At 40.6% G+C, this 27,588-nt stretch overlaps 1 protein-coding gene across 4 annotated transcripts in view; it reads left to right on the top strand.

Moving 5' to 3' along the window:
- The window catches only part of LOC119719172 (RNA-binding motif, single-stranded-interacting protein 1-like), a 56,300-nt gene that overhangs the window by 21,992 nt on the left and 6,720 nt on the right, over positions 1–27,588 (top strand). Inside the window, exons 3-11 of one of the 4 annotated variants that reach the window (XM_038188517.1) lie at positions 7,131–7,189; positions 7,965–8,062; positions 19,454–19,614; positions 20,099–20,160; positions 20,437–20,590; positions 22,699–22,864; positions 23,461–23,571; positions 24,955–25,032; positions 27,052–27,247. In XM_038188517.1, coding sequence (XP_038044445.1) covers positions 7,131–7,189; positions 7,965–8,062; positions 19,454–19,614; positions 20,099–20,160; positions 20,437–20,590; positions 22,699–22,864; positions 23,461–23,571; positions 24,955–25,032; positions 27,052–27,204 — 1,042 coding nt within the window. In that variant the 3' untranslated portion in view covers positions 27,205–27,247. The remainder of the gene's footprint in view (positions 1–7,130; positions 7,190–7,964; positions 8,063–19,453; positions 19,615–20,098; positions 20,161–20,436; positions 20,591–22,698; positions 22,865–23,460; positions 23,572–24,954; positions 25,033–27,051; positions 27,248–27,588) is intronic. The other 3 variants (XM_038188518.1, XM_038188519.1, XM_038188520.1) reach the window with 3 other exon arrangements.

Here is a 27,588-nt window from a genome sequence, read left to right on the forward strand (position 1 = left end):
TGTTTCTGGCTTACATGATGTGTGAGTTTTGCCTGTCACTATGCTCACAGTGAGTCACACTCACCAGCAGGCAAAAAAATAGTATTTTTTTCATTTTATCCCAAAATCATCAGTTTACTCACGGTGAAATTGGCAAAAATACAGTCCCAAATAGTCTGAATTGAGCGATTTGCATGTGCCTACTCTGTGGTGTATCAATTTTTTTCGTAGGGGTGGAAACCAAATCCTCCCCCCCCCCCTGAAGTTTTGAAACCATGGAGGAATAAGAACCCTCCATGGTGAAACGGAGATGAAGCCAGGGGTTTTGATATATTTTAAGCCACATCCGCATCACATGCACAGTGCACCACTCACAAGACAGTGCTGTTCAGTTCAATGCAATGATCAGATGCACGACTGCCCCTCTGTCGCTAACCTACTGGCCCTGCTTAATACAGAAAGTTTTGTCGACTTGGGCCATGTGGACTAACAGGATCAATATGTTGTTAGTCTTGAAATGTCACCTAGCACTAGAAATGTTAATGATTCCTGATAAAAGTTCATGTTCGTTTTCTGTTTCCTCAATCAGGCTATTCCCCAATGATGTCCCACTGTCAGTTTTCCAACTAAAGTCCCCTAAAATAAAGTCGAAAATCCAATACAGATGATTACTCATGTCCCTACCGCCTTGCCAAACAACATCGCTCTTTTTGTTTCCTTAAGACCGTAGGCCTTGTCTATCTCCTTCCTCACAAGGGATTCTATTTCTGTGTTCTTGTGTTATTGGCGTTATTTCCATGTGGTGTCGCTATATCCCTTTGCAATCCTCTCTGATTTCCCCAATCTCCAGATTCTCTTCAGACTCGGTATCCTGGATCATGTTTGCAACATAGTTTCTGTCCCCTGACATTTCTCCACCGGGAACATCAATGCAATCACAGTCCTTCTACTAATGTTGTTTGTAATTCGGTTTAGAGAGGTTATTTTATACAAAGCCACGTTTGTAGTTTGAACCCAAGCTCTGACTGACCAATATCTCTCAAGTATTGAAAACAAAAACAACTAGCCGTGGATTTCTTTTTAAATTCTAGTGGACTAAGAATCTTGTTCCTTCATGAGCCATCGTGTTTATTTTTTGACATAGAGTCATTTGTTGTATTAGACCAACTGAAACAGTAGAACCAAGAAGGTCTTTCACTGCATCCTGCACAGATATTTCAGGAACCCGCTGGTCTAGCACTCTGCATGGGTTAATAAAATCCAAGCCCTGGTCAGGACTTGGGTTGAGAGGCTGTACATGTACCTGGGTAGAAACAATTCAAAATCTGACCTGTGCACTACACACACTGGTGTAAGTGTGACAGGCCTACCGGTGTTTGATGAGACCATAGTGCCAAGGATTGTGTACAGTACATGAGAGTGGTAGGCTAAACCTGGCAATAACCTGTGTGCCTTTGAAGGTCGCCGAATCCACATAGCAACAAATATGTCAATTGTCCCAGTCACTTCTACGATCAAAGTAATCAAAAGAAGTTCCTTATTTCCTTCAAGCCAACTAGGCTGAAGAGCCGACATCACCAAGCTGGGTCCTTTTATTCCGGAATTTGAAGTTTCAAGGTTCCAGATTCAGAAAACGAAGAAAAAAAAGTCTGTGACAGTTTGTCACATGATTAACACCCCTACAGTGCCGATCCAGGCACCCCTGCATTGTTCCGGATGGGACATGTGGGCCAACAACACTACACCTTCACTGCAGGGTCCCCAACAATAGCAAAAATGAAAGTTATTTTTTTTACACCACATCAGGAAAAAGTATAAAGAAATTCAATTGATTGCACAGTGCTTCCCAATTGAAAAAATAATAACCATCGTTGTTCCCCGAATCATCATAATATTGAAAACATTTCTTTTTCCCTGAACATGTGTTACCTTGGGTAACTTGGTTACCAACTGTTTGGGAATGTGACTAATGTTGACATGGAATATGAGCCTTGTTTATGGCCAATGATTTACGAAAACAATTCCTGCAAAATTTATCATGAATGACTCTCCCCCCCCCCCTAATTTTTCTTCAAACTCTGATCCACATGAGAACCCGCAAAAACCTGCACTCTTAACACTTCATTTCCACAATATTACAAATCTGTGGGAAAAGTGTATTTGTTCCAATCCGTGGCATAAAAATATCAAAATCTAATTCTTAATGCTCGATCAAATGTGAATCGAGTTGAGAAATGACGATAAATACACAGATCTTGAGATCTTGAGATTTCCACGCATAAATGCACCCCTCACAACATACATTCACCCATGTAGGCATTGGTTTTCTATGGAACTGGGCCCTTTACAAAAAGTCCTACCACAATTCCTTGCACCAATAGAAAATACACCAAACAGTACTGCTCCAGTTTGTTTGGGAGGCGCTTTTGTCAGCACATAATCTTTTCCCCTCTCTCTTCAAACTAGGGGATCAACATTCCACACGCCTTTCAAAAGAAAACAGCGGGGGAATCTATGAGCTACTGCACACACAGATTTATTCATTTAGCTGGCTTTTACGGGTGAATGTGAAAGTCTTTTCAGATCTTAAAGCGGCACTCTGGGTGCTAAAAAAATGGTTCAACTTCAAAATGGTAAAAACCACATTGTGAAGTTCAAAAAAACTTTGGTTGGGAAAAATGGGCAATGATCCAGAGTCATGGACATAACAAATCACACTTTTTTTTGTAGTTTGATACGCTCTACTCAGTGATTAAACCTGTTTTTTTTCCCCAATCGTATACATCCAGCATCTAGTGATGGTCAAGGAGATTACAGACTAGGAGTTTTGGATCTTTTCTCTGAATCATTAAATAGATATCATGGTTAATTGGCTCTGTCACGGACATTACATTTTCATCTATGATGCTGGAATTGCTCGAGTCACGTTGGATCTTAAAGTGACACTATGTTAAAAAGTATTCAAAGTGGTAGAAACCATTACCATGTTAAATGCATGACTTTAATAGGAATATTTAAAATTCAAATTTGATTAAAAATATAAAAATTTAAATGGCCTGGGTCCAATGACATGAAGGTTTAACTGAGAGAATGGCCTTCAGCAAAGCGATGTGCTTGGCAAAAAAAGCAGGGGACCTGTTACATTAACAGTGTGATTTACATTTCATTTTTGGTTGGTAACCCATTCTGGCTAAGCAATATTTGTATGTTGCAGCATATTTAACTGCGAACTGAACTTATGCCCAAGGTTGCATCTCATTGAAACTGTTGAAGTGCAGAAAATTGCTCCGCGGGAAATATCTCTTCAAATCAAAATTAAATGAGGATCAGCTGAAAGCATGAATTTTGGCATAACACTCTGCAAAAACTCTGCGTGCTTCACTGATTTACATGCTTAACACGCAACAAAATTTGCCCCTCTGCACTTTCAAAATGGATAACGGAAAATCTTGCCTCAAGCCATAACACCTTTAACTACAAAACTTTGGCGATCACGACATACAAAAAAAGACAAGGGGGGAAAAAAAGAAAGAAAGAAGAAGGAAAAGAGAGAGAGAGAAAAAAAGAACAGCAAACGCCTGAGCGTGTTTGCAGGGTGCATACAAGATTAGCAGCAGACCCTTGCTGATGAAGCTCGTCAATTGTGTGCCAGGAGTTGACGAGGGGATTAGGACGGATAGGTGAGAAGTTATTTATCAAACATCCCCAAGACTGGATCCGGGAATAAATTTACATGGACAATTTGCGCTTCTGGGGTTTTTTTTGGGGGGGGGAGATGTGTGATGTGTGCTACACTGGCCAGCTTCAGGGCCTGGTTGGAAAATAAAATAGTCTACTGTGCTGTGCTCATGTTTTAAACAATCGTGGATCTTTTCCTTATGATTGGGGGTGCACTGTTGGCTCAGCTGTATGTTTATGTTACTTTTGCCAGTTCAGAGACAGGTTAAAATTAAGCTAAATCCAAACCGTATCAAATTCATTCCCTCACATATACTTGTTCTGTAGTTGTGGGTTCTACTGATAAACGATAGTTATTGTGGGGACTAAAGATGCTGTGGGGACAGTAGAAAATCCCCACAACTTGGTTCTAAATTTCCACATTGGGGTCAGTGCAAAGGCACCCTGTTCTCTCCCTAACTAGCCTTATCTATGATAAAACCCACCCCATCCCATCCAACCCAGTAAAAACCAACCCACCAGCTCAGCCCAGCCCAGCCCAGCCCAGCCCAGCCCAGCCCAGCCCAGCCCAGCCCATCAGTCCAGTGTTTGTCCAGCCCAGGAATATCCCAGCCCAAGCCAAGCCAAGCCAAGCCAAGCCAAGCCAACCCAACCCAACTAAACCCAAATCAACCCATTACAGCCCAGTTCAAAACCCAAACCAAGCCAAGCCAATCCAAGCCAACCCAACCAAACCCAAATCAACCCAGCACAGCCCAGTTAAGCCTTTCGACATACCAAACCCAAACACATTTTCATCTCTTTCCTCTTGAAAATCGAAATACATTGACTTGAATATTTCTTGGAGTAACATTATTTCAAGTTGCGATGGCCTAGGTCATTCTTTCTTTTTTTTCCTTACCTTTTTCAGTTCTGAAAATGAAAAAGTCACCCAGTGATTGAGTTTTAGTGACACAAGGTGTAATGGGGGTCATCCTCCGGGCAAGAGTAAGGGGGCCTGCTTTGGAATCCAGGCCAGAAATGGGGATTAAAATCAGATTGGGAACCCTGATTGAGCCCCCAGGGGGAGGCACAGGGGTACCTGGGACATTCCAGAGAGGTCTAGCTAGGGTGTCAAATGGGTTTAGGGTTACTGGGGAGAGGCTGAAGTTTTCCCCCCAGAAAGTACAGTTGGGAGTGACCATAACAAATAGTGCAACTTAATCAACATTTTCCAAGTTATGTTAAGTTGGTTTAGTCTTATTTTCTAAGAATCTCCAGCCAATCATAAATATGTGCATCTATAGCAATTTTTGTGTTGGGTTTAATTTTTTAATTTTTATAATGTACTGTAGTTTTTTTCCTGTTAAGATGTCTTCATTTATAACCCTAACTCCGTACTGTCTTTACTAAGTACTGGACCTCCACTCCAGGCCTCCAGGCCCAAGTCCATCATACTCCATCACTATTTAGTCAAACCAGACCTGCAGGACCAAGTCCCCCAAAATCCACAAAGATGGGGGGATGGATTTTGATGGAGTTGGGGAGGTTAGGGTTAACGAGATTTTGTGAAAGATTGTTTGAATTGCAAAATATATACTCTGTTTAAATGTTGTAATTTGTAAACAACATGGACCGTGAGATCAAAAGATGGACCAGAAATTTGATCAGGTCCGAATTGTACCGATTATTTTCCGTTGAAGTAAAAAAAGAAAACCACAGTTTTTAGCTTGAAGAAACAAAACAAGCAGTTTCAGGGTCCAAAGTTTGATGACCGTAACCAATGTCCTAGAGTGTCTGATTGCATATATACGCTCAAAAGTAATAAAAGGTGTATCCTGCTGGGTACAGGTCTAGCTGTTAAATTTTATTTGAGGCAGTTCAGTAAATGTACTGTCAGCTATGGAGCCAAGCAGAGATTTTCAAATTAAATCCGTCAACTTAACTGTATCAAAAGTTGCGAACGCTACACATTGCACGAGTCCATTTTGGGAAGGATTTTGAGAATTTTCTGAGCTTTCGTTATAATAAAGTGATATTAATACCACGCCCTGAAGCCAGATCAGGGTTTAAAGCTCAGATCTACGATCAAATTATTTGAGGCTCGTCGACGGCGAAAATTCACACCGCTGTTAGCTGGCTGGCCATGAAGCCATAAACTAAACTGACACTTCAACACTTTCCGCACCTAACCAGGGGCGAAATGGAGTATTCGAATTGCTGTGCTGCATGCGTAATTTTTTTTTATTAGTAACAAATAGTGGAAAGATGTAGATAAGTAATGGAGGACCAAAGTTTTTTTGTTGGGGGTGGGGGGGGGGGGTGTGTTCCAGCATCGTATCTTGGCTTTCTTTTGTTGGAGACAGGTAATTCCTGGTGTGGTGGGAATTCTAGACTCTATGATATATACAGATTTCTTCGTAGTATTGCACATATACTACAAAGTGAAGATAATTGGGACACTAGTGACAAGTATTAGAGACCACATTTCACAAGACTAGGAGTCCAAATTGCATATGACACCAGTGAGAATAATTCCAATAATGCCAAAACTACACGAGACCCCACCCCTTTCAGATACACAAATAAAAAAATTAAAAAAAAAAATTTAAGTTTCATGTCATATTGAAACTTCTAAGATGATATGTACAAGCACAGCAGTCCCTAAATCAACCCCCCCCCCCCAAGAAAAAAATCCAGGAAATCTCAACGCATAAAAACCAAAACACAGAATATCTTGTGGCCCCCCTCCCTCAATATTAATTTCCCCCTCTCTCCAATGTTACCTTGTTGTGGTTAGCAGGCTCCCGGGCAGTAAACCTAACCCCCTCAGCCCCCCCCCCCCCCTTAGCCCCCCCCCCCCCCTTCAGCTTGGCCCAGCATGAGCAATATTTTCTCGATGGGAATATTTCCACTCCGTTAAGGTCATTGCCCTGATTCTTGAGGTCTTTTTCTTTGCCAACTTTTTCTCCGCCAACTTTTTCGCCCTTGATTTGAGAGTGAGAAAAGGACCCCCCATACTCTGATAATATCCGTTCCCATGGTTTACTCTAACAGCTCGGACATACTTCATCATGTGTTATCATTACTTATCAACGATACCTAGGAATGTGTATTGATAAGCTTGTATTTGGTTTTTATCTTTTCTTTTTTTGTAGCCTAGTTTTTTCTGTGTTGGTGTTTACCTGTGTGTTCTACTTTTTCCAAAGTTCAGACTAAGTTCAGGAATGTGTACCTGTCTGGTATATCTCTGTTTTAAAGCAAACTGTGTGTTCTTATTCCTCCATGGTTTATGTAGGAAACATTTTAGCTAATTTGTAAAGCTTATTTATGAGAAAAGCTGCTCTTGTTTAAGGAAACAGTTTAAAATTCATTGATCCATTTAAATTTTTTTTTACATTTTTGGTGGAGACAATTATAGTGCCTTCATACTGTGGTAATGATATGGATAATTTATAGTGATTTTTTCCCCTTTCTTTCTGTTTTTCTTGCAGTTATGGAAAAATAATTTCAACCAAGGCAATAATGGACAAACAAACGAACAAATGTAAAGGTGAGTTCCTTGTTTTTTTCATGGGGGGGGGGGGGGTTAGGGTAGATTTCTCAAATAAAATGCCTAGGAATAGAGAACTGACATTTTCTACATATTCTCTTAGCTTCCTACTTTGTGTTTAGTTCAAATGACAAATTTCTAAAAACAGTGAATTCCTCAGTATCGGGGAAAGGAACATCTGCAATGATAAAAGTATTTGTCCATAGCCTGAACATATTTCCTCCATAATGTTATGAAAACAAGGGTGTTCCAAAACACAGGTGTTACTGTTTGCCTCATGAATATGCAACCAACTTTTTTTGTTTTCACCAAGTCGCTCTCGCCGGAAGTCCCGATATTTTGCAATGCAAACTGCATAACGAATCCATTAAAAGTACAGATACATGTACTTGTGTTTTTTGTTGTTGTTGTTGATGTTTAGTATTTTCAATTAAATAATTGAGACATCTGACCCAATTTTAGTTGTTTTTCGAGCCAAAAAATACAGATGTTCTCTTGGATGTGACCCTTCCTTTCCAAAAGTGTAATTTGGATCTTTTTTCAGTTTGAGGGTGGGATGGGGGTGGGGGTGATGTGAGCATCAACATACCATAGGGAATTTTGTATAATCTGATCAAAGGCAATGGATAGTTTCTTTTTTTTAAAGTTATTCCTGGGGAAGGGGACACCAGAAGAAGGAAAGCAGGGGAAGTAATAAGGGTGTTGTGCCCCCCCCCCTCCCCACTGCTGCATCCAAGCAATGTGTCTTTTCTCTTCATTCTTTCTCTCCCTCTAGGTTACGGTTTTGTAGATTTCGACTCAGCCGGGGCTGCCCAGAAGGCCGTAGTGGCACTACAGAGTCAAGGCGTACTTGCACAAATGGCCAAGGTACAAGTATGTTAAAACTGTTTTATTTTTCATTTTATCTAAACCCAGTAAGGAGAAGAAAAATGTAGTTACTCAAACCAATACCTGCTCTGATTTCAGCACTCATAAACAAGGAAAATTGACTGTCAATCTCCATTTTTTCCCCAATTATTTTTGAAAGCTAGTTCTTTGGTCCATTAACCCAAACGTACCTGAATCCATCAAAATCCACACTCCTGTTTTGGAGGATTTCGGCAGATTCAGGATACCTCCATATTGAGCAGTTGGGGGACTTTGATGGATTCAGGATCTCAACAGTTTAGCTCCTTAGCTATATGTTTGGTGTGTTCGGTATGTACTACACTTGTGGATTCTGATGGACTCAGGACACCAACATTTGTTTGCATGACAAAATGGGTGGATTTTGTCGGATTCAGGATACTTTCTAGTAAAAGTGCTCAAGGGGTTAGGGTAAAAAAGAGTTAATTTAATTAGTCAATACTCTGACATTTGCATTTCTACTCCTTAGGTGAAACAAACTGAAGTATATCGGTTGCAAGTGCAAAGAAAACCAACCCAATTTTATGTCAGAAAAGTGTGAATAGATTTCTTATTTTGGAACATTTTATGTTGTCCTACAAATTTCCTTTTTGCCCCCTCTTTTATTCAACTGGTAGCGAAAAGGAAAACGTCAGTGTAGTCAAATCTGTGCTTTTTCTCAAAGTTCCAGTTTTATACTCATGAAAAGATTGTTTTTGACTAAAACTCTGCATGTTTACATTCGTTCTCTCCAGACCTGGAATGTCCCCCCTTTATATTCGACCACAAAAGTTGAGGTTTCCATTTATTTTGGCATCATCGACTGTGAAGTTCTTTAGAAGTTTTGCGACCCAATGTCAAATTCTCATGTCAAATAACACAATAGGAGCAGAGTGAGTCTGTCACTTGACAGATGAAAGCTTGCCGACTTGCTGTCACATTGCTTTGCAGATTTTTTTTTTCAATATAACATTCCTTTCTACAGGAATAATTTTTTTTCGTTGTTGAAATCTTGCCCAAAAAAGGGGCAGAATGAGTTTTGAACTCTTGTATGCCAAAGCCAAATAAATCTCTTAGCCCCATATTTTAATATTTGAAGAGTTGAGTGCCAAAAACGTGATATCCATTTCAAAAAAAGTGAAAAATGTGAACGGTAATGAAACTTTAAAAAATAAAACAGTTAAACAGCTGTTTCTAAACTTCATTTTTTGCTTTTGTATTCTTAAGTTGTGTTTAGGTATATAACACCTGTCAACATTTACTGTGGGCAGCCATGAGAAAGCAGAATTCAAAAAGGGAAAAAAATGGCATATATATCACGTTTTGGAAATAAATGCTTCATTTGATCTCCATAAATGCTCTTTGAAGAGAAGAAGAGAAAAAAAAACCAGAATCTGAAACAATTCATAATATTTTTGCAAACATGGAATTCTTGATTAAACATTAGAAATAAATCTTGTTACTTGCTGGATATTATTTTATAGAAAACTGTGTCATGAAAAAAGAAGAAGAAGAAAGTCGCAAACAAAAACAGTTATTTTAGAAACTATGCACAAACTTTCATCTACTTTATGTGATTTCTTTTATTCCTTTGACATCCTTTTTGAAAGAAGGCATGCTTTCAGCTTTTGAAAAACCACATCAAGCTACCTGATATCTTTTGTATAACAGGTTTTTTTTCTCCAGAGGGAAGTGGTTTTGAGGTTTCCCCGCTCCTCTGGTGCTGCTATATATATAAAAGATATCCCTAAACATTTGTGAAGATAACATTCATGCTTGGGGGGAAGTATGCCATACATTATCTCGTTGTCCACATTCTCAGACGATGTTTTCACATGGCTTCCCTTCCAAAACGTAAACTAAAATGTAAAACAATACTAAAAAAATACCACAAAATACAAAATAAAGAATCCCTTTTCAGACTATGTATTATCAATACTCCAAAGTGTTGTTGCATTCCAACTGCCCATTAAATTCCAACGAGGTTAAACACATCAGTTGCAAGTTCAGGGAGACAAATTAAACCCAGTTTAAGAGTCAGAAAAGCGTGAATGGGTTTTTTTTTTTGAGGGGATGCGGTCAATTTACTTTATTCTCTCTCGATTGTTTGTTACTTTGCCCTCAAATAAATTCCACACAACTGCGATTACAGTGAGTGGAATTGTATGTTTTGGAGTTGAATTGAATTATATACAAAAAGGGGTTTGTTTATAATGCCACAATAGAGTCATCTCCATTAGTGGGCAGAAGAACGAGGGTTCATAGTTCTGCTTCTTAAGGCCTGAAAGAAACCGTTTTTAACCGTCGTGCAGAAAACACTGAACTTGATTGTCAGTACTATTACGTCAGTGATGAACAATCGCAGTGTCTCTTTGATACTTTGAACTATTGGTTCCATGATAATCAAGAAGTGTTAAACACAGTGGATGTAGTCTGCTAGTTTTTAATAGTTCACTGCCTATTTCCACTTTTGTAGATATTTTACTCAAGGGGATATATTTATTGACCTTAAGATTCTTTCAGTTTACATGTTCTCTTGGCTTTTAGGACTTTGGCTTTTAAGATTTTGAAAAAATTAATAAATTGGGGGTTCTGACTTTAAAAACGGGGAAAAAACACAAAATTAATTTGTGCTTATTGTGCAAGCTCTATTTTACTGCAAAAGAAAACTTGCAAGATGGTGTTATGTGTAGGGTTAAGAAAGGTCAATCGGCTTGGGAAAAAAGACAACAGCAAAATGAACTTTATATTCAGTAAGCAAAGACAATCCTGCCATTACCATGTGACTCTGGGGGATAGTGTTTCTGCTGGATCGGATTCATTTCCTCATTGAGTTGGACGGACGCCCGTTGGAATTAAAGTCAATTGTCTGGAGAGGCGGGGAGGGATGTTTTGTGTTTCAAATGAGAAAACAAGAGCATGATTGACAAGCCTGGCTCGCCAAGGCGGTGCATTCTGAACTGGGCATTGGTCGCCAATTGGGCAGATTCCATACCCTTTGTATTTGACGACTGGAACTTTTACTTGTTTTTTATTTAGTCCTCATCTTCCTAAAAACTTACCAGGGACCTCCTGTTGAAATAATTTGGCCCAAGATTTTAGCTCATAATTCAAAACGTCCTTTCCTGGTCAAACCCAGTTGGGTGTCAAAAGAAAGCTCTTTTTTTGACAGTCAGCCAAGTTCTCTTAAAGTGCATGGCAATATGACTGGTAACCGCTAAGCCAAGGAACCCACTAAACACCATTCCTTGTTCCTCATTTCATAATAGAGTAAAGCCTCCCCGAGTGAATGGTCTTGTCAAATAAACGGAAATATTTCCCAGCTTTTTATCCTTGCGGTCTGCATCTCTCTGACCACAATACACTCTGACAAGTTGCCTTGAGGAATCGCTTTGATATTGTCGGCCGATCTCTCATATCCTGGTGAGTTTTTTTGTAATTCCAGGGCCGTCACGAGGAGGGGTTGTCCCAACTTAAACCCAAGGAGGAAATAAAAGAATTTCACTGTAAAGAAAACGTGCCAGTCGGTATCAAAGGATCAAGGGGGGAATTGGTATGGCGACATACGTTAGACTTTCCAACTTATTACCGTTTGAGGAAAATAATCTTTAATCCAGTGTAATAACAGATTATCCCGTTCGTTTCACTTCTGTCGTCTGTGAAAAATGTCTACTTACCCAGCAGCCTTCAGAAATAATTTCAGTGGCCAACATAATTTTCATACGATAAAAATACTCCAATGAAAGTAAGGTGGAGTACGTGACCCTAGGCATAAAAACACTCCCTGATATCTTCATTAGAACTTTTATTATTCACTTCTTTCTCGGAGCAAAACACTTCTAGGATTGAACATTTGAAAGTAATGGCTTGAAGCTAAACACCAAATTATTGATATTTTCCAATTCACTCTCGTCTGTAGCAGATTCTTGTTAAATTGTACAAACTACCCATGGAGCCACTGGTCATGGTTAATCATTAGTTAATTATCATTTGCATATCTGTCGTGGTTGGTTATGTACTATGCATAGAATCTGATATGGGCCCGCAGCTGTGTTTTCCTACTTGACGGATTTCGAGTATCGTGTATTGGCGTGCAGGTAACCGATATCTTCCAACCCTGGTGCCAAGGAAGAAGGCATTTGGTTTTCAAATCTGTCACGCTTTGTTTGTTAAATAGCGCCCTCAAACCGCACGCATAGAGGGAATATAATAATTGTTGGGGTTATGCCATGGTGAAGCAACTCAGCCCGGTCAGCCATTGCCCTAATCCTTGCTCAGTGCAGTGGAAAAATAAAAATAACATGCTTTGGTCTTTCATTCTATAAGATGTAGTTTGCCAACTTCATACTTTTCTTAAAAAAAAAAACAACCACTGCTTGACTCCATCAGGCAGATAGTAGCCTCATCAGGCAGCCTCACACTGTCATGTGACATAATGACCATCACATGGTCAGATGACAGTCACATGACCTAACTATCATTACGACTTGTTCGTGAATAACGCAGTTGTGTACCTATAAACATAACATTACCGATGTTGCATGGTTAATAAATAAATTACCCATTGCTCAATTTCGAGACGCATCTTGACCATGAAGAAGCATTTTCTTTGGAGTGAGATGGTCATGAATACCCAGCCTCTAGAAACAGAATTCTCCTGAAGTTACTCTTGAAAAAAGGAAAGGAATCTTTTGAATTTCCCTGAATCGGATGACTCATGTCTTCATGGGTGCATGTCCTGCCCTTTTAGGTGCGACATTGATATTGGTCAAATGGGATTACAATGAATAACAGTGTGGTTTCCATACCAATTCCTTCAAATATACAATTCTAGGGTGTGTTGCGGCGCCACTTTGGAGAAGGAATACAAGAAACCAGAAAAAGGAAAGAAAAAACTAGGGTAATCAAATCAAAACCAAGACGAATTCACAAAGCATGAGTCACTAATTTCTGGGAATGTTTGGGAGGGTATTTGTCTTATTTCAAGTGCTTCTCCGAAGAGAATTTGAAGACATTCATGTTGAGGTTGCAGACAGTGGGATGATTGTTTGCAGAACTTGATCTCTAAAAGGGGTCATGAGGCGTCCTCTCTAACTCGACCGGTTTGTCTTAATTATCGGTCAGATGACAGGATTACAAAACAAGGTCTCGGTCACTAACCCAGTGATGTTGAAAACATGTCTGCATTGAACAGGCATGCATCGTTTCCTGGGGAATCGGCAGATTTTTTCAAATTTTTTTTTTCACTTCACACTTATGCCTTTAAAAATTGAAAAATACTGTATAATCTTCTAAAGCTTGGAATTTCATCTTTTTTTTTGTTCCCAGTTACTTGCCTGTTTGAAGAACTGAAGTAAAATTCTTGATTTCTGGGTTAAATTTGGCGACAGTTGAATGAGATGCTTTTTAGGCAAACTCTTAAAGACTGAGCGAAATCTGACATTGCCAAAGCCGTAGGAGCTCACGTCTGTGCCATTGTACAAGCACTTGTGAAAAAAATGCTGTGGGCTTAGTGTAAGACTTCCCCACTGCCCAGCAGGTTAATGGACAAACAGCATCAATCCTGTTTCAGCAGCAGGCCTAGAATTGTTCAAAAGGGACGCACAAAGACGGAAAGGCAACATGCAGTGACCGGTGATTTGCAATATTTTATGACCTTTTCAGGAAAAGGAAACTGAGGATTTTTTTCACAGTAATTTGTGGTAATATTCTCACACAGCAAAGAGGCCTGATAAATTCATGCAGATTTTCAGAAAATCTGCGCCAATTGCTCCATCTTATTTCTTCAAAACTTCATCACACTTGCATGGAACTTTCCGAAGAACTTTTCCAACCACTTGCAACCACTTGCACTGTTTTTAGGTGAAGGGCAGTTTTGTGGTACCCATGGAGACACCTGAAGGTCGCCACAGTTTTTTCCCTTTTTAATACCAAAATGACCACAAATGAACACCTAACTGTGTTATGATTTACACCAGGATATAAATGCATGGAAATATATCACCCTGTTCAGAGAACTGGAGATGTAATAGACCGGTACCCTGATCTGTTTACCACTCGTGCTTTAATACGATTTTACCATGTGGAGTTGTCATTTTTTTTAATGGCCCTCTGTAGATTTCACAATAGTAAACCACAAGAAGGGGGATCTGACCTCATCATCTGAGGACACACGATGCCTCTGTGATTTCTGAGATTTTATTGGTTGCTATGCGCCTTGGTGATTCTTCTCTTCTATTGGTTGGATTGGCTATGTAAATTCTCTCTCCTTCTGTGCATGGTCATAAATATTTGTGTTATCGTGTTCCCTGACTCTATCTATGAGTTGTGGAGGATTTGGAGTGTTTTGGGATATCATGGCCTGGTGAATGAGTGCCCTCCATTGTTCAAGGACATTGGGCTTGTCACTGACCAGACATTTTGAATCTGTTTCATGACCTCCTATATCTTGCCATGTAGTCATCTTTGTAAATTATTGTCTTCCTCCTTTGAACGTTCCATGATTTCTATATTTAAGCAGAAATTTGTGCTTTTTGTGACTGTAAAATTGAAGATATCGTTCACTGATATTTTTGAGCCTGAGACTGGTTAGTTTAGAAAGTGCACATTTTCCTCCCAAAAGGTAAATATGAAATAGATTCGCGTTCATTTCAATATTTTTGTGTTTTATCATGAGGTGAACTTAAATCATATTTGTCTGAAACAAGATCTACTTTGCAAAACACAATGAATGCGCAATTGATGCATTGTTGCCTGACCATACATTACCCCCAATTATATTTCCAGGCTGAAAATTGCTGGAGACAGCTTGAGGGGTTCCAGACAAGACTGATGGCTTCTCACCAAGTCCCTCTGTCTCCCCCCCCCCCCCCAATTCGTATGTCTCCCCCCCCCCCAGTCCCTCTGTTTCCCCCCCCCCCCCCCCCAAGTTCCTCACTAGCTGTAACTATCTTTACCCTTTCATTGTGACAAGACAGCTAAGTGGCTTCATTAGACAGAGATCATGAGCCAGTGGGCCCAACAAAATTCTGCTAAGCGAAGAAATTATCTGCTTAGCAAAAACGGGTTACCAGCCAAATATGATTCAATGTAAACTGCTCGTGACTGGTTCCTGGCCGATTTCTGCTTAGCAAGTAAATGTGCTTAGCGTAAATGTCTGCTTAGTAGCTCCGTGAAATTGAGCCCAGAGAAGGTGAAACTGAGAGCCCTCCATGCCTAGCCTGTCCGACTTACAGTTTAAGTCGGCTCATCCATCACCCGGTGCCTTGCACTTGCAAATATGCACTGGATAGCCAGGCTAGGTGTGGCTGTACTTTTCAACTGATCCGTGCTGCCACTAGCACTGGCAGCACTTTTATGTTAAACTGTCTGGCGTTTTAGAGGGGAAAAAAGTCAGAAGTGCATAACCGAAACTTTTTACTGTGAATGTTGACCTCGTCATGACATCGCCAGATGTGAAGAAATTGCCAAAAAGAAGGATTAAAAAAAAATGAAGAAAAAAAGCCGATAGTTTGTTTACATGTAGGTTACCTCTGGCTAAATGATAGAATTTCCTCAAAAGTTGTATTTTGAATAAGCCTTCAAGGAATTTTTGGTTGGCTTTTTGACAACAATGTATGTACTGAATACAACAGAAAATCATTCAAAATGCATTTCTTCATTTAAAGTAAAATGTAATAAATGAAGGGAATTTTTTTTCGTCAGGGTTCGTGGTACAGAGATTTGGTTGAGACATGAATTTACTGACAGAAATTGGTTAGGTTGAACACTATCCAGAACTCTACATGCAGAGCCACCAAATTATTGAACTGAATTGCCACATTGTCTCCTGCTAGAATTAAAAGCCTTTTTCAAGACCATTAATCTCAGATTCAGGTCAAAGGTTACTCAATGGAATGTCATAAAACTTTACCTTTTTCCCCCCTTGGTCAGTAGACAATCTTTGTCAAGTTTGTGTACCAAAGACTGTCTTTTGTCCAAACACTTCTAACAATCCTTTCATTGTTCGCCATAAAAAAAACTCCCACATTCCACACAGATATTGACAAATTACCCACTTCTAGCTCAGCATGATGCATTCGCTTTTTTTTTTTCTACGGCCATGATGGTTTCCAGACATCTTCCTGATTATTTTGTATTTTTCTTACAAAGCACAGACTTGAAAGTGTTTGAAATTTTTTTGTTTCCTCTGTCAACATGTAGATTTAATACGTCAGTGTAATCCCTTGGATATGGACTATCTTTCCATAATTGATGCTCTTCTTACAAAAAAAACGGGGGATAACAAATGAACACAAAGACTCTTGAAATGCAGTAACAATCGGTCCTCCTGTTTGGTACAAACGTTCCTTTGTCGGAACTTAACTTGTTTAAATGCAAGCAACTCGTTGACAAAAGTGCACATTTTTCGCAATGCTTTGTGCCCACATTTCTTTTGCCAAAAATTATTTCCTGGTAGAGAAATGTTTGCTGTTAATGTAAGCGGCACATATATTATTGAGTTAACTGTGGTTCTTAAAAGAACCCAGTTTAACTGGAACCGAAAACAACTTGGAGAACCAAAAGAGAATGGAAAAAAAATGCAGCCACAGTGAACACTTTTCATATCTCTACAGTGCAAAACCTCCAAAGTCGGTATCCATATGTTGTCACATTTCAACTGAATCACTAAATCATGCTTGAATCTGTAAGTTGAATCGTGGATGTACTTACGCTTACAAGTTGCTTCTAGACTTAACATACAAATCAAAATGGCATTCGGAACACAAGAAATTAAAACGAAACACTGTCCCATCCCCTGTTTTGCTTTCCAGCAATCCCCAGTGTTCTACCACGACTTTAAATACATACCAGCCGAAATCCTGAGAATGCATAATATTGATTACAGTCATTTTCAACGGCCACGGTGCATAACGGATATTGGCTTTGGATCGGGTGTCCTCTTGAAAGCCTGCTTGCCACTCGACCTCTTTCTCATCTCGGACACCCCCCCCCTTCTCTTCTCTTGCCACCCTTCGTTCCTCAGGTCCCAGCTACTTACATGTGCCTGACATCTTTATTCAAAATCACAAGATGGGTTCAATAAACACATTCCTGTTTTGCCTTTCATGGTGTTATGAATTTCCTTTTGAAATATATTCACTGGCTAGTTAACCTGTCATTCTCAGGTTATCAAGATAAACACACCTGATATGCATGAACTAACCACGGTTATCAAGAATAGGTTCTTCTGTTTTGATTCGTTAGAGAAATCTGAATTTTCTGAGAAATATACCCATTGGTTAGTTAACCTGTGATACCATGGTTACCAGGATAGTTAAACCTGATTGGCAGAAACTAACCAAGGTTATTGAGAGTAGGCACTTCCTTTTGGGTATTATGAAATTTCTTAGAAACATGTTAACTGGTTAGTTAACCTGTTTTACCAGGGTTAATAGGATAAACAAGCTGCTTTACATTGGACGTACATGTACTAGGGTTATTGAGAGTATAGGCACTTCCTTTTTATTTTATTCTAAAAAATACGTTGAGCTGGTTAAGTAACCAAAATGTGATACCAGGGTTATCAGGTTACTTAAACCCGATTTGCATGAACTAACCAAGGTTATTGAGAGTAGTGCTTCCTTTATGCTTTGTTATCTTAGAAGTCTGTTCACTGGTTAGATAACCCAAATGTGATACCACGGTTGTTAAGCTGACCAGACCTTCTTTCATTAACTAACCAGGGTTATCAAGAATAGTCTGGTCATTGCTCTTAAGCCCGGTTTATACTTCACGCGAAAACAAGTGCGAAGCGAAATTCATGTCGTCAACAATGGTGGACGCGCTTCGAACGTATTGTTGACGTCAGGAATTTCGTTTCGCTTTCGCGTGAAGTATGGACCGGGCTTTAAACCTTGAATGTGACAGTTCTCAGACATTACAAAAAGAAGATGTCATGTTCTTGTCAGTTAAAGGGAATATACATCATTTGCTTTTGCTGTAATTTTCAGAAATGGATGGAATTGGGGGGTTGGAAATATCATAGCAAATATAGTTACACTGACTTTTTTGAGGTTTTGGGTTCGAAAATGCTATAAAAACAAGAAAAATAATCATTTTCCTGTAGTCTGGTTCCCTGACTCCATTTAAGAAGAAACAGAGCAGTTTACATATATTGGGGAATTGTAAGGTCAGGGAACCAGTCTAGCTGGCTTGTACCCGTTCATAGGTGTGTAATCGATTGCAAACAAGTGCGATGGTCAACTGGGGCCAGTATTTGAAAAAAAGCCAGTTTTTTTCCAACGCTGATCGGCCGATCAGCGTTGGAAATTGATACAAAAATTCCACTTTTCTTGAAAATGACAGTATACCAGGTGCCATGATTTTACAGGATGCTTTACACTGTCATTCACTAACAGTCCAGCAAGGTATTTCAAAATGATTTGGTAGTTTTATTTTTTGATGTTTGCAAATGTTGTATTTTCCCTTTAACATTCATGTTTGAAGTGAGGTCCCAGTAGGCTCCATAAAAGCATGTTCATCACTAGCTCCTTGATGTATTTTTCACCTCGTTGACCTACAAATCTGTGGTTGTACTCAGCCCTGGAGTTGTCTCTGTACTTACAGGGAGGGCAGAGGAATGCCTTTTATTTTCCTCAGGGATGCGCGCTTGTCAGTAAATAAGAACTTTGTCTTGCAAACATGAATCGTATACTTACAGGGGAGCAAGGGGCTGGGATGATGAAGCCGTTTGCGCTGCTGGTTTGCCCAACTGTGCTTATACATACATACCAACGAGCTACATGTCTGTAAATTTGTTATTCTCTCAGCGAGGCTGCGTGTCTGCATATTTTTGTTTTTGAGGATATTGGCTATCCTGACTAGAGTTTTAAAGTGAGAAATTGGCTTTGAGGTGTCAAAAATTGGCTGTTATTTGAAAACATGGTTTGCAAAATGGTGTCCCAAAGTCACTAAACACCCTTCTGTTTAAAAAGCTAAACATTGTTCTGAGAGTATTTGTTGGGAAAGATTGTTCATTGAAACTTAAAAAGGGCTTCTTGAAAATCCTAAAGTCTTTCCTATGTTGTTAATTATGCAGAATAGTTAATTACGTGTATGGTTATTTCTAACTCCTGTAAAGGGGCGAGTGACCATGTTTTGATTTTTTGTAAATTAAACCTACAAAATACCGCCCTCTATGAGCAGTGCATAAGAGCATGATAATAAAGGTTTTCTGGGGTTAAGAATACCCTTGGACATGTGACCCTTTCTGTTTGGAGTTGACACCACCAGAACACTCTATATTTGCATAACAAGTTAGATGACAGATGAACAGTGACAGAAATATTTGTAGATCTGTATTTAAATCTGTGTTTTCTTGGTCTTTTGTTTCCATAGCAACAAGAACAAGATCCCACCAATTTGTACCTTTCCAACCTTCCCAAGAGCTACGATGAGAAGGAACTGGAGAACATGCTGGCCCCCTACGGTCACGTGATCAGCACTCGGATACTCCGAGACAGCCAGACGCAACTCAGTAGAGGAGTGGGCTTTGCAAGGTCAGAGAAAATAAAAGGCTGACATGCTCTTATGTATTGCTTATAGAGGGCGCTGTTTTGTAAGATATGAGATAATATGCTATGCTTTATCTGTGAATGGTCATGTCATCAGCACTCTGTACTCCTAGACAGCTGAACTCATTGAGTAGAAGGTTGGGCTTTGTATGGTGAGAGTGCGCTTATGCACTCTTCATAGAGGGCACTCTTGTGTAGGTTATTAGAGACGAGCAGCTCTTGCTGATATGATCATGTCCTCAGTTACTCTAAAATTCTAACAATAGGTCTATTGTATTCTTGTTATATTTCATATCTTCCCCAAAATATTTTACTATTTTACATTTTCATTTGAGAAATTTATCTCCTTAATACCTTTCCCGTTGGCCATATATTGAAGATGTGGTACTGGTTCTAACCAAATTTAAAAGTTTTTTTTTTATCCTGCAGACAAATTTTGTTCATTCTTTATGATTTTTTTATTTTTCAGAATGGAGTCCAAGGAGAAGTGTGAAGAAGTGATCAAAAGGTTTAACGGTTACCAAGTTCCCGGTACGTAAAACTAAACACGGGATTTGAACTGCGGACCTCCAGAACATTGGTCTCAGGTTCAAATCCGGCAGTAGTGAATTTCTTTGTTGAATTTAGGTTAAAATTTATTGCTCAAAACTCAACACAGTAAAATTTCACTCTGTGCTATATTTGATAAGCCAAAGACATTTCAAATTCACATACACGTCCATATTGGTTGATGAAATGACCATATTGCTCAGGTTCTTAAAATTGCCCCCTTCTTTCTCTCCCTAACTCCGCCTCTCCCTCCTACAGGCCAGCATGATCCCTTACTATGCAAGTTTGCCGATGGTGGCGTCAAGAAACGGAATCAATACAACAAGCAACAGACAACGACGCCAGGTCTCTGGCAACCACGAGCCGACCAGAGCCAGCTATCCTACGACAGCGCTGTTTATCAAAGGAACGGGTACGTACCGTGGGCCTCAAGACTTGGGCTTGTCTGAGTCCGAGTCCTTTATATAAGTAATCCATCCTTTTTGCATACGTGTTGGTAAAAGTTTTGTTTGAGATTTGCCAACAAAAGGGCTGGAAAGCTCAGTTGGTAGAGCACTGGAGTTGTAATCCGGAGGTTGCAGGTTCAAACTCCGCTCCAGTCAATTCTTTATTCAACTTCAAAAATTATGTTGATAAAGTGTGTGAAGATTTTTTTTCCAAATTTATTAAAGAATATCTTCAAGCCATTGCAGTGCAAGACCCTTTTGCAATTGGTCTTTTGCGCCAAGCTTGGTCACAAAAAACAGTTGTTAGATTTTAAATATTTAAGTAGAAGTTGTTTGAGGTTTGACTTTTTCCCAACAAAACATTCCATTCTATTAAAAATATCAAATTGTTTAGTTAATTATTGGCAAAATGTGCGACTTGGACTTAATTCAACCTGTGGTGCAGGCCACAGTTCTTACAGAAAAGAAATTTTGAAAAGAATTTTCCAAGATAAATGATCAGATCTGTGCTGGTCCAATCTCGAACAATTGATGAGCTGTTTTGATGTTGTTTACCACTGTCGGTGAAGCGGGTCTGTATCCCCCTTCAATCTTCAGGTGTGTGTGTGGGTGTCCGACACAGACAGTCTAAGCCCCTTTGTCGCCCAGAGGGGAACGCTCTCTGAACACTTTGATAGAGAGGCTAGTCCTGTAACTTTTTGGCCTCGAGGTCACTGAACTTCAACTTGTGTATCTGGAATGATCGGTGATTGGGGGGGGGGGATTTCAGGGGGTGTGTTTTGATCCAGACATGGGGCGGTAACACCTGTTGTCCGCATTCTGTCATGGTAGACTGTCGTAGTCAATTACTGTTGTTGTGTGCTGGTAAGAGTACGGAAAATTGACTGAGTGTAATGCTGAGAGCTACATAAGTGCGAGTATGGTAAAAACCAAGGGTGAGTGCACAATAAGCTCTTGCTGTGTTGCAAGAAGTCTTGCATACATCGATCAGAATTATCCCTGCCGGAGCTGAAAAATGTGACGCCGAAAAATGCGACGCCGATGGCACATATGGAACACCATACTTTTGATCGAATTTCCGGGGACAGACGGACCAACAATCAGACAGACAGACCATCAGACCGACCGACCACCAAGTACCGGTAACATGTAGAAGCTCCTTCCAGAGCTTAACAATTGACTTCAGTACAAGTGTGAGAGCTACAACTTTGAGTAGTAGTCCAGTAGATTTTGTTGAGTATGAGTTTGAGTATGGGTTCCCTTCCCCCCCCCCCCCCCCCCCAAAAAAATTCAAAATTAAAAAACCAGTACCGAGTACAAATGTCAACCTTACGTTTATAGTAATGATACATACTAAGGGTGGCATGGGTGGCTTGTGCGTAAAGCGCTCGCCTCTCACCTAGGTGACCATGGTTTGAATCCTGGCCACGGATCACATGTGAGCAGAGTTGTGCGTTGGTTCTCTCTTGTGCCACAAGGGTTTTTCTCCGGGCCCTCCGGTTTTCCTCCCTCCGGAAAAATCAAACATTTTCGATCTCAGGCTGTGCTCCGTGGTCATATATGGGTCGATGTGGCCGGCAGCCATAGGTGCCTTTACGTGCCAGTGGCCCGACCACATTGTAGCCGCGTCCTTTGCAATTCAGTAAACCAGCTGCGAGTAAGGATGATTAGCCTCCCAAATTATGATACTAAGTTTAGTACTAGCACAACTTTTTGTACTGATACAGTCTCAGTTGTTGCTAGGTGTAGTTTGAGTATGAGTGCAGAAAAACACTCTGGGTTTTAGGACACCCGTGCTTAGTTTAAAAACTCACATTCTGAGTCACTTCGACCAGTGTGTGGTCGTGAGTCACTATCAGTTCAAGACATGTCCTTGACGAAAATCTGTACACAGTGAAACAACGCATGGGCCTGATATTGAATTGAGCAGTAAGGAAATTAACAATACTACTTGGCAGAGAACGGACGGGCAACTTTAGTTCATAAAATGATGTAATGCACTGTGAGTATCTATTCAACATGCTCTATGTTAATAATTATTGTTCATCTCATCTCCTCGATTATTTCCCTCCAGCCACAACCTAGGAAACGCCATGGTCACCCAGATGATGCCCGCCCCCTTTGTCGGTTCCCAGCAGATCGGCTACTCCGTTCAGTCCAGTAACCCTGGCTGGATGACCCAGGCTGCTACGCCGTACATCGTCCCCCAACAGCATCTCACATCTGTCAGTTCACATATGGTAAGTGTGTTCTTGGGCAAGACACTTTACCACAATTGCGGCTCTCCACCCAGGAGCTTAAGTGGCTACCTGTGTGGGCAGAGAACAGGTTGCGCTGATTTTGAGAAGCTGCTGTTAAAAACCGTGGCCCGGTGAATAGGGGGAGTAATTGTGAAGCGTGTGGAAATGCAGTACAACCACACTGCAATGTTAACATTTTCGAAACGTCATCTGTATGGGTGGCTTGTGGCTTGTGCGTAAAGCGCTCGCCTCTCACCAAGGTGACCACGGCTCGAATCCTGGCCGCGGATTGCATGTGAGTAGAGTTGTGCGTTGGTTCTCTCCTGTGCCACGAGGATTTTTCTCCGGGCCCTCCGGTTTTCCTCCCTCCGGAAAAATCAAACACTTTCGATCTCAGGCTGTGCTCCGTGGTCATATATGGGTCGATGTGGCCGGCAGCCATAGGCGCCTTCACGTGCCAGCGGCCCGACCACGTTGTAGCCGCGTCCTTCGCAATTCAGCATACCAGCTGCGAGTTAGAGAATGATTAGCCTCCCAAATTATTATATAAACTGTTTTTGAAGCTGATTTTGTATTGTCGATAATTATTTCCATAGGGCACATCGATACTCCCGCAATCGCCCAGCATGGAGCAAGCCCTTAACGTACCCAACACTGGCATGGTGCATCAGATAGGACAACAAATGAGCACCCTTCAACTACAACCGGTAAGAAACCCACAGACTTGTCTTTGCAAAGTCGATTTTGGAATCAAAGAGAAAAATTACAAGATACTGACAAAAACCCCTCGAACAAGGACATTGACAAAACAGGGAACCGCCAACAAAGGGCTGGATAGCTCAGTCGGTAAAGTACTGGAATGGCAATCCGGAGGTGGCAGGTTCAAACCCCTTTGCGGGCAGTTGCTTTGTTCAACTTTAAAATTTAAAGTTGTGGGTTTCAAAACGGCCAGCTGATCCCAGCTAGCTGAATGGTTAAACGGTCTGCACCTGCAAGCAGGAGGTTGTGGGTTTGAACCACTTCTGATCAATCTCATGACAGCAAAGAGTATCCGGTTAGTAAGTGACTGTGTCATACACGTGTACGCACCACTGATAACTAGCACCCATTTGCTGAGCACGCAACTTTACACTACTTCTGGTTTCAATGGTTCCAATGCTTCTCCTTGTGCAGTGACGCGTGTTAAGTTTAAATGACTTCACACTTACGAACCGGATACTTTGCTAATAACTGGACACTAATGTTCCAATTAGATAAGTTTTTGGATGTTGCATATAAAGGGTAAAAAATGAGCTGGTATTTTCTTCAGTTTTTTTCCCTATACCTTGCTAAGTTGAAAGTGACTAGGACAAGAATATACAAGGAAATACAAGAGATGATATCCTTTATATTTGAGAAAATAACAGGCATCTTTTCTGTGTGATACGTTTGTAGCGTGGACAGACACACTGCAACGAAAAGGGTGCTTAGGACAAATTCAGTTTCTAATAGGCACTTACAATGACATTATTAAACCATTTTACATTGTTATCAAGTGAAAATATAACAGTTTTCACACTGGCTTCAAATTTATGATGTGATTTGTGTTACGTATGAAAAGGGACAGACATTTTGTGACAAATGTCCAGTCTGTTCGTACGTATATATCCTGATTATAAAATATCAAATAATTCTTCACATTGACTCTGAGTTTTCTAGGGTTTGACTGATAGCATTCCTCAAGGTTCAGCTTCTTACATATGTCAATATTAGGGGATCATTAAATTTTATGCTTAATTTGTGACTTTATCTAAAATGTCTGTCCTTCGTTACGTACATGTACATAACACTTTTAAATACAATATCCACTATATTTTCTAAAATACAAAATCAGTTATATAATTTGCTGGTGAGGATATGTGTTCGCAGCTTGCAATGTTTACAGCAAAAATTGAGAGACCAAGATCCTAGTTTTATCATCAAAACTTAAAGAACTCCTCAAATGTCGCACTTTTGGGCCCATTAGTGTGGAATTGCCAAACTACATACGTCATCATTTTCATAGTGCTTGGGCATATTCTAGTTTGGTCCCTTTTTTTCTCTCCATGCAGTACATGCAGCCTGGTTCCTACATGGGCCCGCATACATATCAACACGGGACCACAGTGCTGCAGCCTGTTGCAGTTGAGGTAATCAAATCAGCTACCCAAATCTGCCCCTACCCAACTTCGAATTGGGTCCGATTGAAAAATCGGGTCTGATTCCTAAATGGGCCAAATTCACTGAGCTGCATGAAGAGTCAAAAAACTTACGCCATGTCCAAAACTTGTATTCCAAAGTTGTCATTTTTCGAAGCCTAGACGATAGCACTGGATGAGAGATTCAGATGCTTATTTAAACAAACACAAATATTCTGTGCGGCTTGATGAAATTGGCCCAATTTGAACCGAATCCCAAGTTAAGTCATTGGTGTATGCTAACAAAATCACAGGCCAAGTTCCTTGCACCTTGCATCTCTTTTTTCACCCTGCCATCTACGTTTTGGTTTCGAGAAGCAAGTCATGGTAAAGTGGCTTGCCAAAGGACACTCACACTCCACAACCCAACTGGAGTCAAATTAGGCCCCCCAAAAAATTATTCGGTCTCTGGTCAGACCAAAGTTCCGGAATTGACGCGGCGACGCAGCTTCTTTTTTTTTCTTCAAGCTTGGATTGTACAGACAAGGTGGGGTACTAGTTTGCTTTTTTGGTGTCCTCATGTACATTGGTGTCCTCCATAATTTGCCTTGGTGCTCTCGATCATTTGCCTTGGTGCAATTTCCCATTTCTTGGTGCTCTTTGGTAAAAAAAATTGAGGAGGTGCGGCAATAGAGGGTTGTTGGAGCTACCGCGGAACATTTTGGAAAAAAAAAAGATTGAAGTGCATGATTAAAATCGACGCGCGCGCTGACCAGAGACCAACTTATTATTTTTTTTGGCCTTAGCTACCTTATAAAGTGAACTCTTAAGGTGTTTGGTTCACTGCACCAGCCTTTAAGATTGATGATCAACAACAACAAAAATAGAAGAAGAAAAAAAGTTTTCTTCTTATCCACAAGCTAATTTCTATATCAAAAGCACTGCTCTGGTACAGGATGAAAAACAAAGAGACTGCTCGCATAGGATTTCCATTATTATAAGGAATTTGGCGTGTGATGTTTGTTTGTTGTCCTTTGTTCTCTTCTTGGCATGCTGGTGGTGACTTCCTGAACAAATTAGTGCTTTTTTGTTGGATTGTAGGGAAGAAATCTGAACATAACGGGCAGTTGTAAACAAAACATGTCTGAGATTTCTTTGGCGTCAGTAATTGGGTCTAATGTGGAAGTCTGGTTGGGGAATCAGGGTTCAAAACGATTGGAGGGAGAAATATACTTAAAATATGGAAGGTCATTTTAAATACGATGATTTGGGAATGGTAATTCTTTTCTCATTGAAAACCATCTTGGTTATTTGGAAGATTACTCAAAGATTTTTTCTTGTAGTTGCGATGTTAGCATTTTCAAGAAAAGAAAATCTGAAGCGTTTGCAATCTTTTCCATTCTGTGATGCATGAATGTACTTGTAGCCGTCAGTGTAGACAAAACTCTGTAGCTTAGCAACGCATGCTGACCATCCCTTGCTCTCTCTTCCCCCTCTCTCTCCCCCACTATGTTTGCTCTCTGGTGTGTCACCTTCTTCATCATCCTCCCCTACCTGCCTGGTGTCGGTGTCTGTCACTCTTTGTATATCACCATCTCCCTTTTTGGCTGTTGCACCCCTTCCTGCATCCCCACCCTCTTTCCCCACCCCTTTTCACCACCCCTTCCCCACCCCTTCCCTGACCCCTCTTCTGTGTATGTTTGTAATGGCTTCCGATACAACACCTAACTGTAACCCCCAACACAAACTCCACGTCAAACCCTTGTACAAATGCCATGTCCACACTCAACACAAACCCAACTTCAAAATCGACCCCATCCCTACACGAAACCCCATGTCAAATACCATGCCAAATCCCCACACATAAATGACTCCATACCTCCAAACAAACCTCATGTCAAATCACCCTTCATGTACCATGTCGAACCATTCCCAAATCCCACCTAAAATCACTCCACACCAAATACCCACAAAAACTCCATGTCAAACACCCACACACACCCCTTCCCCTCCCCACCCCTCAACATACAGGATGCGTCCGGTGTCCCCGTACAGGCACCAGATGCATCCCCTCACACCTCACACCCGTCTTCGCCCCAGGAACAAATGGAGGACGTACACAGCCAGGGGCAACCCCAGCAGTATTATGCAGCCGCACCGGTGGTCACAGCCCATGCCAAATAGGGAGGGGGAGAGCCAAGGGGGACATCAGTAGTGTTGTTATGCCGTGAGTATACTAACCTCCAACCCATGGGCGTTTTTGGGCTAGGAAAATTCATGTATTTGCAAATAAATTTGCTGTGAAAAATCGGGGGCTGCTTGACTGGTTTGCAGGGTATATCTTATTATCTGCCTCTTTTGGGAAAAAAAATTGGTTGCGCTCTGTATCTTGTGTGATGTGTAGTGTGCTTGAGTCTTGACCTTGATTTCTGAGGGAACATTTTCTACAATCGTTACTGCCAATGCAAAATCTTGTTATACCTGCAAGTATTTGCCCTACCTATTTGCAAAAAAAAGTTGAACAAATTTCATCTGCACCTGGTTTTTTTTCAGCGGAAGTTTCATATT

Source organism: Patiria miniata, unplaced genomic scaffold (assembly GCF_015706575.1).
Source record: "Patiria miniata isolate m_02_andy unplaced genomic scaffold, ASM1570657v1 HiC_scaffold_8, whole genome shotgun sequence".
Lineage (NCBI taxonomy): Eukaryota > Metazoa > Echinodermata > Asteroidea > Valvatida > Asterinidae > Patiria > Patiria miniata.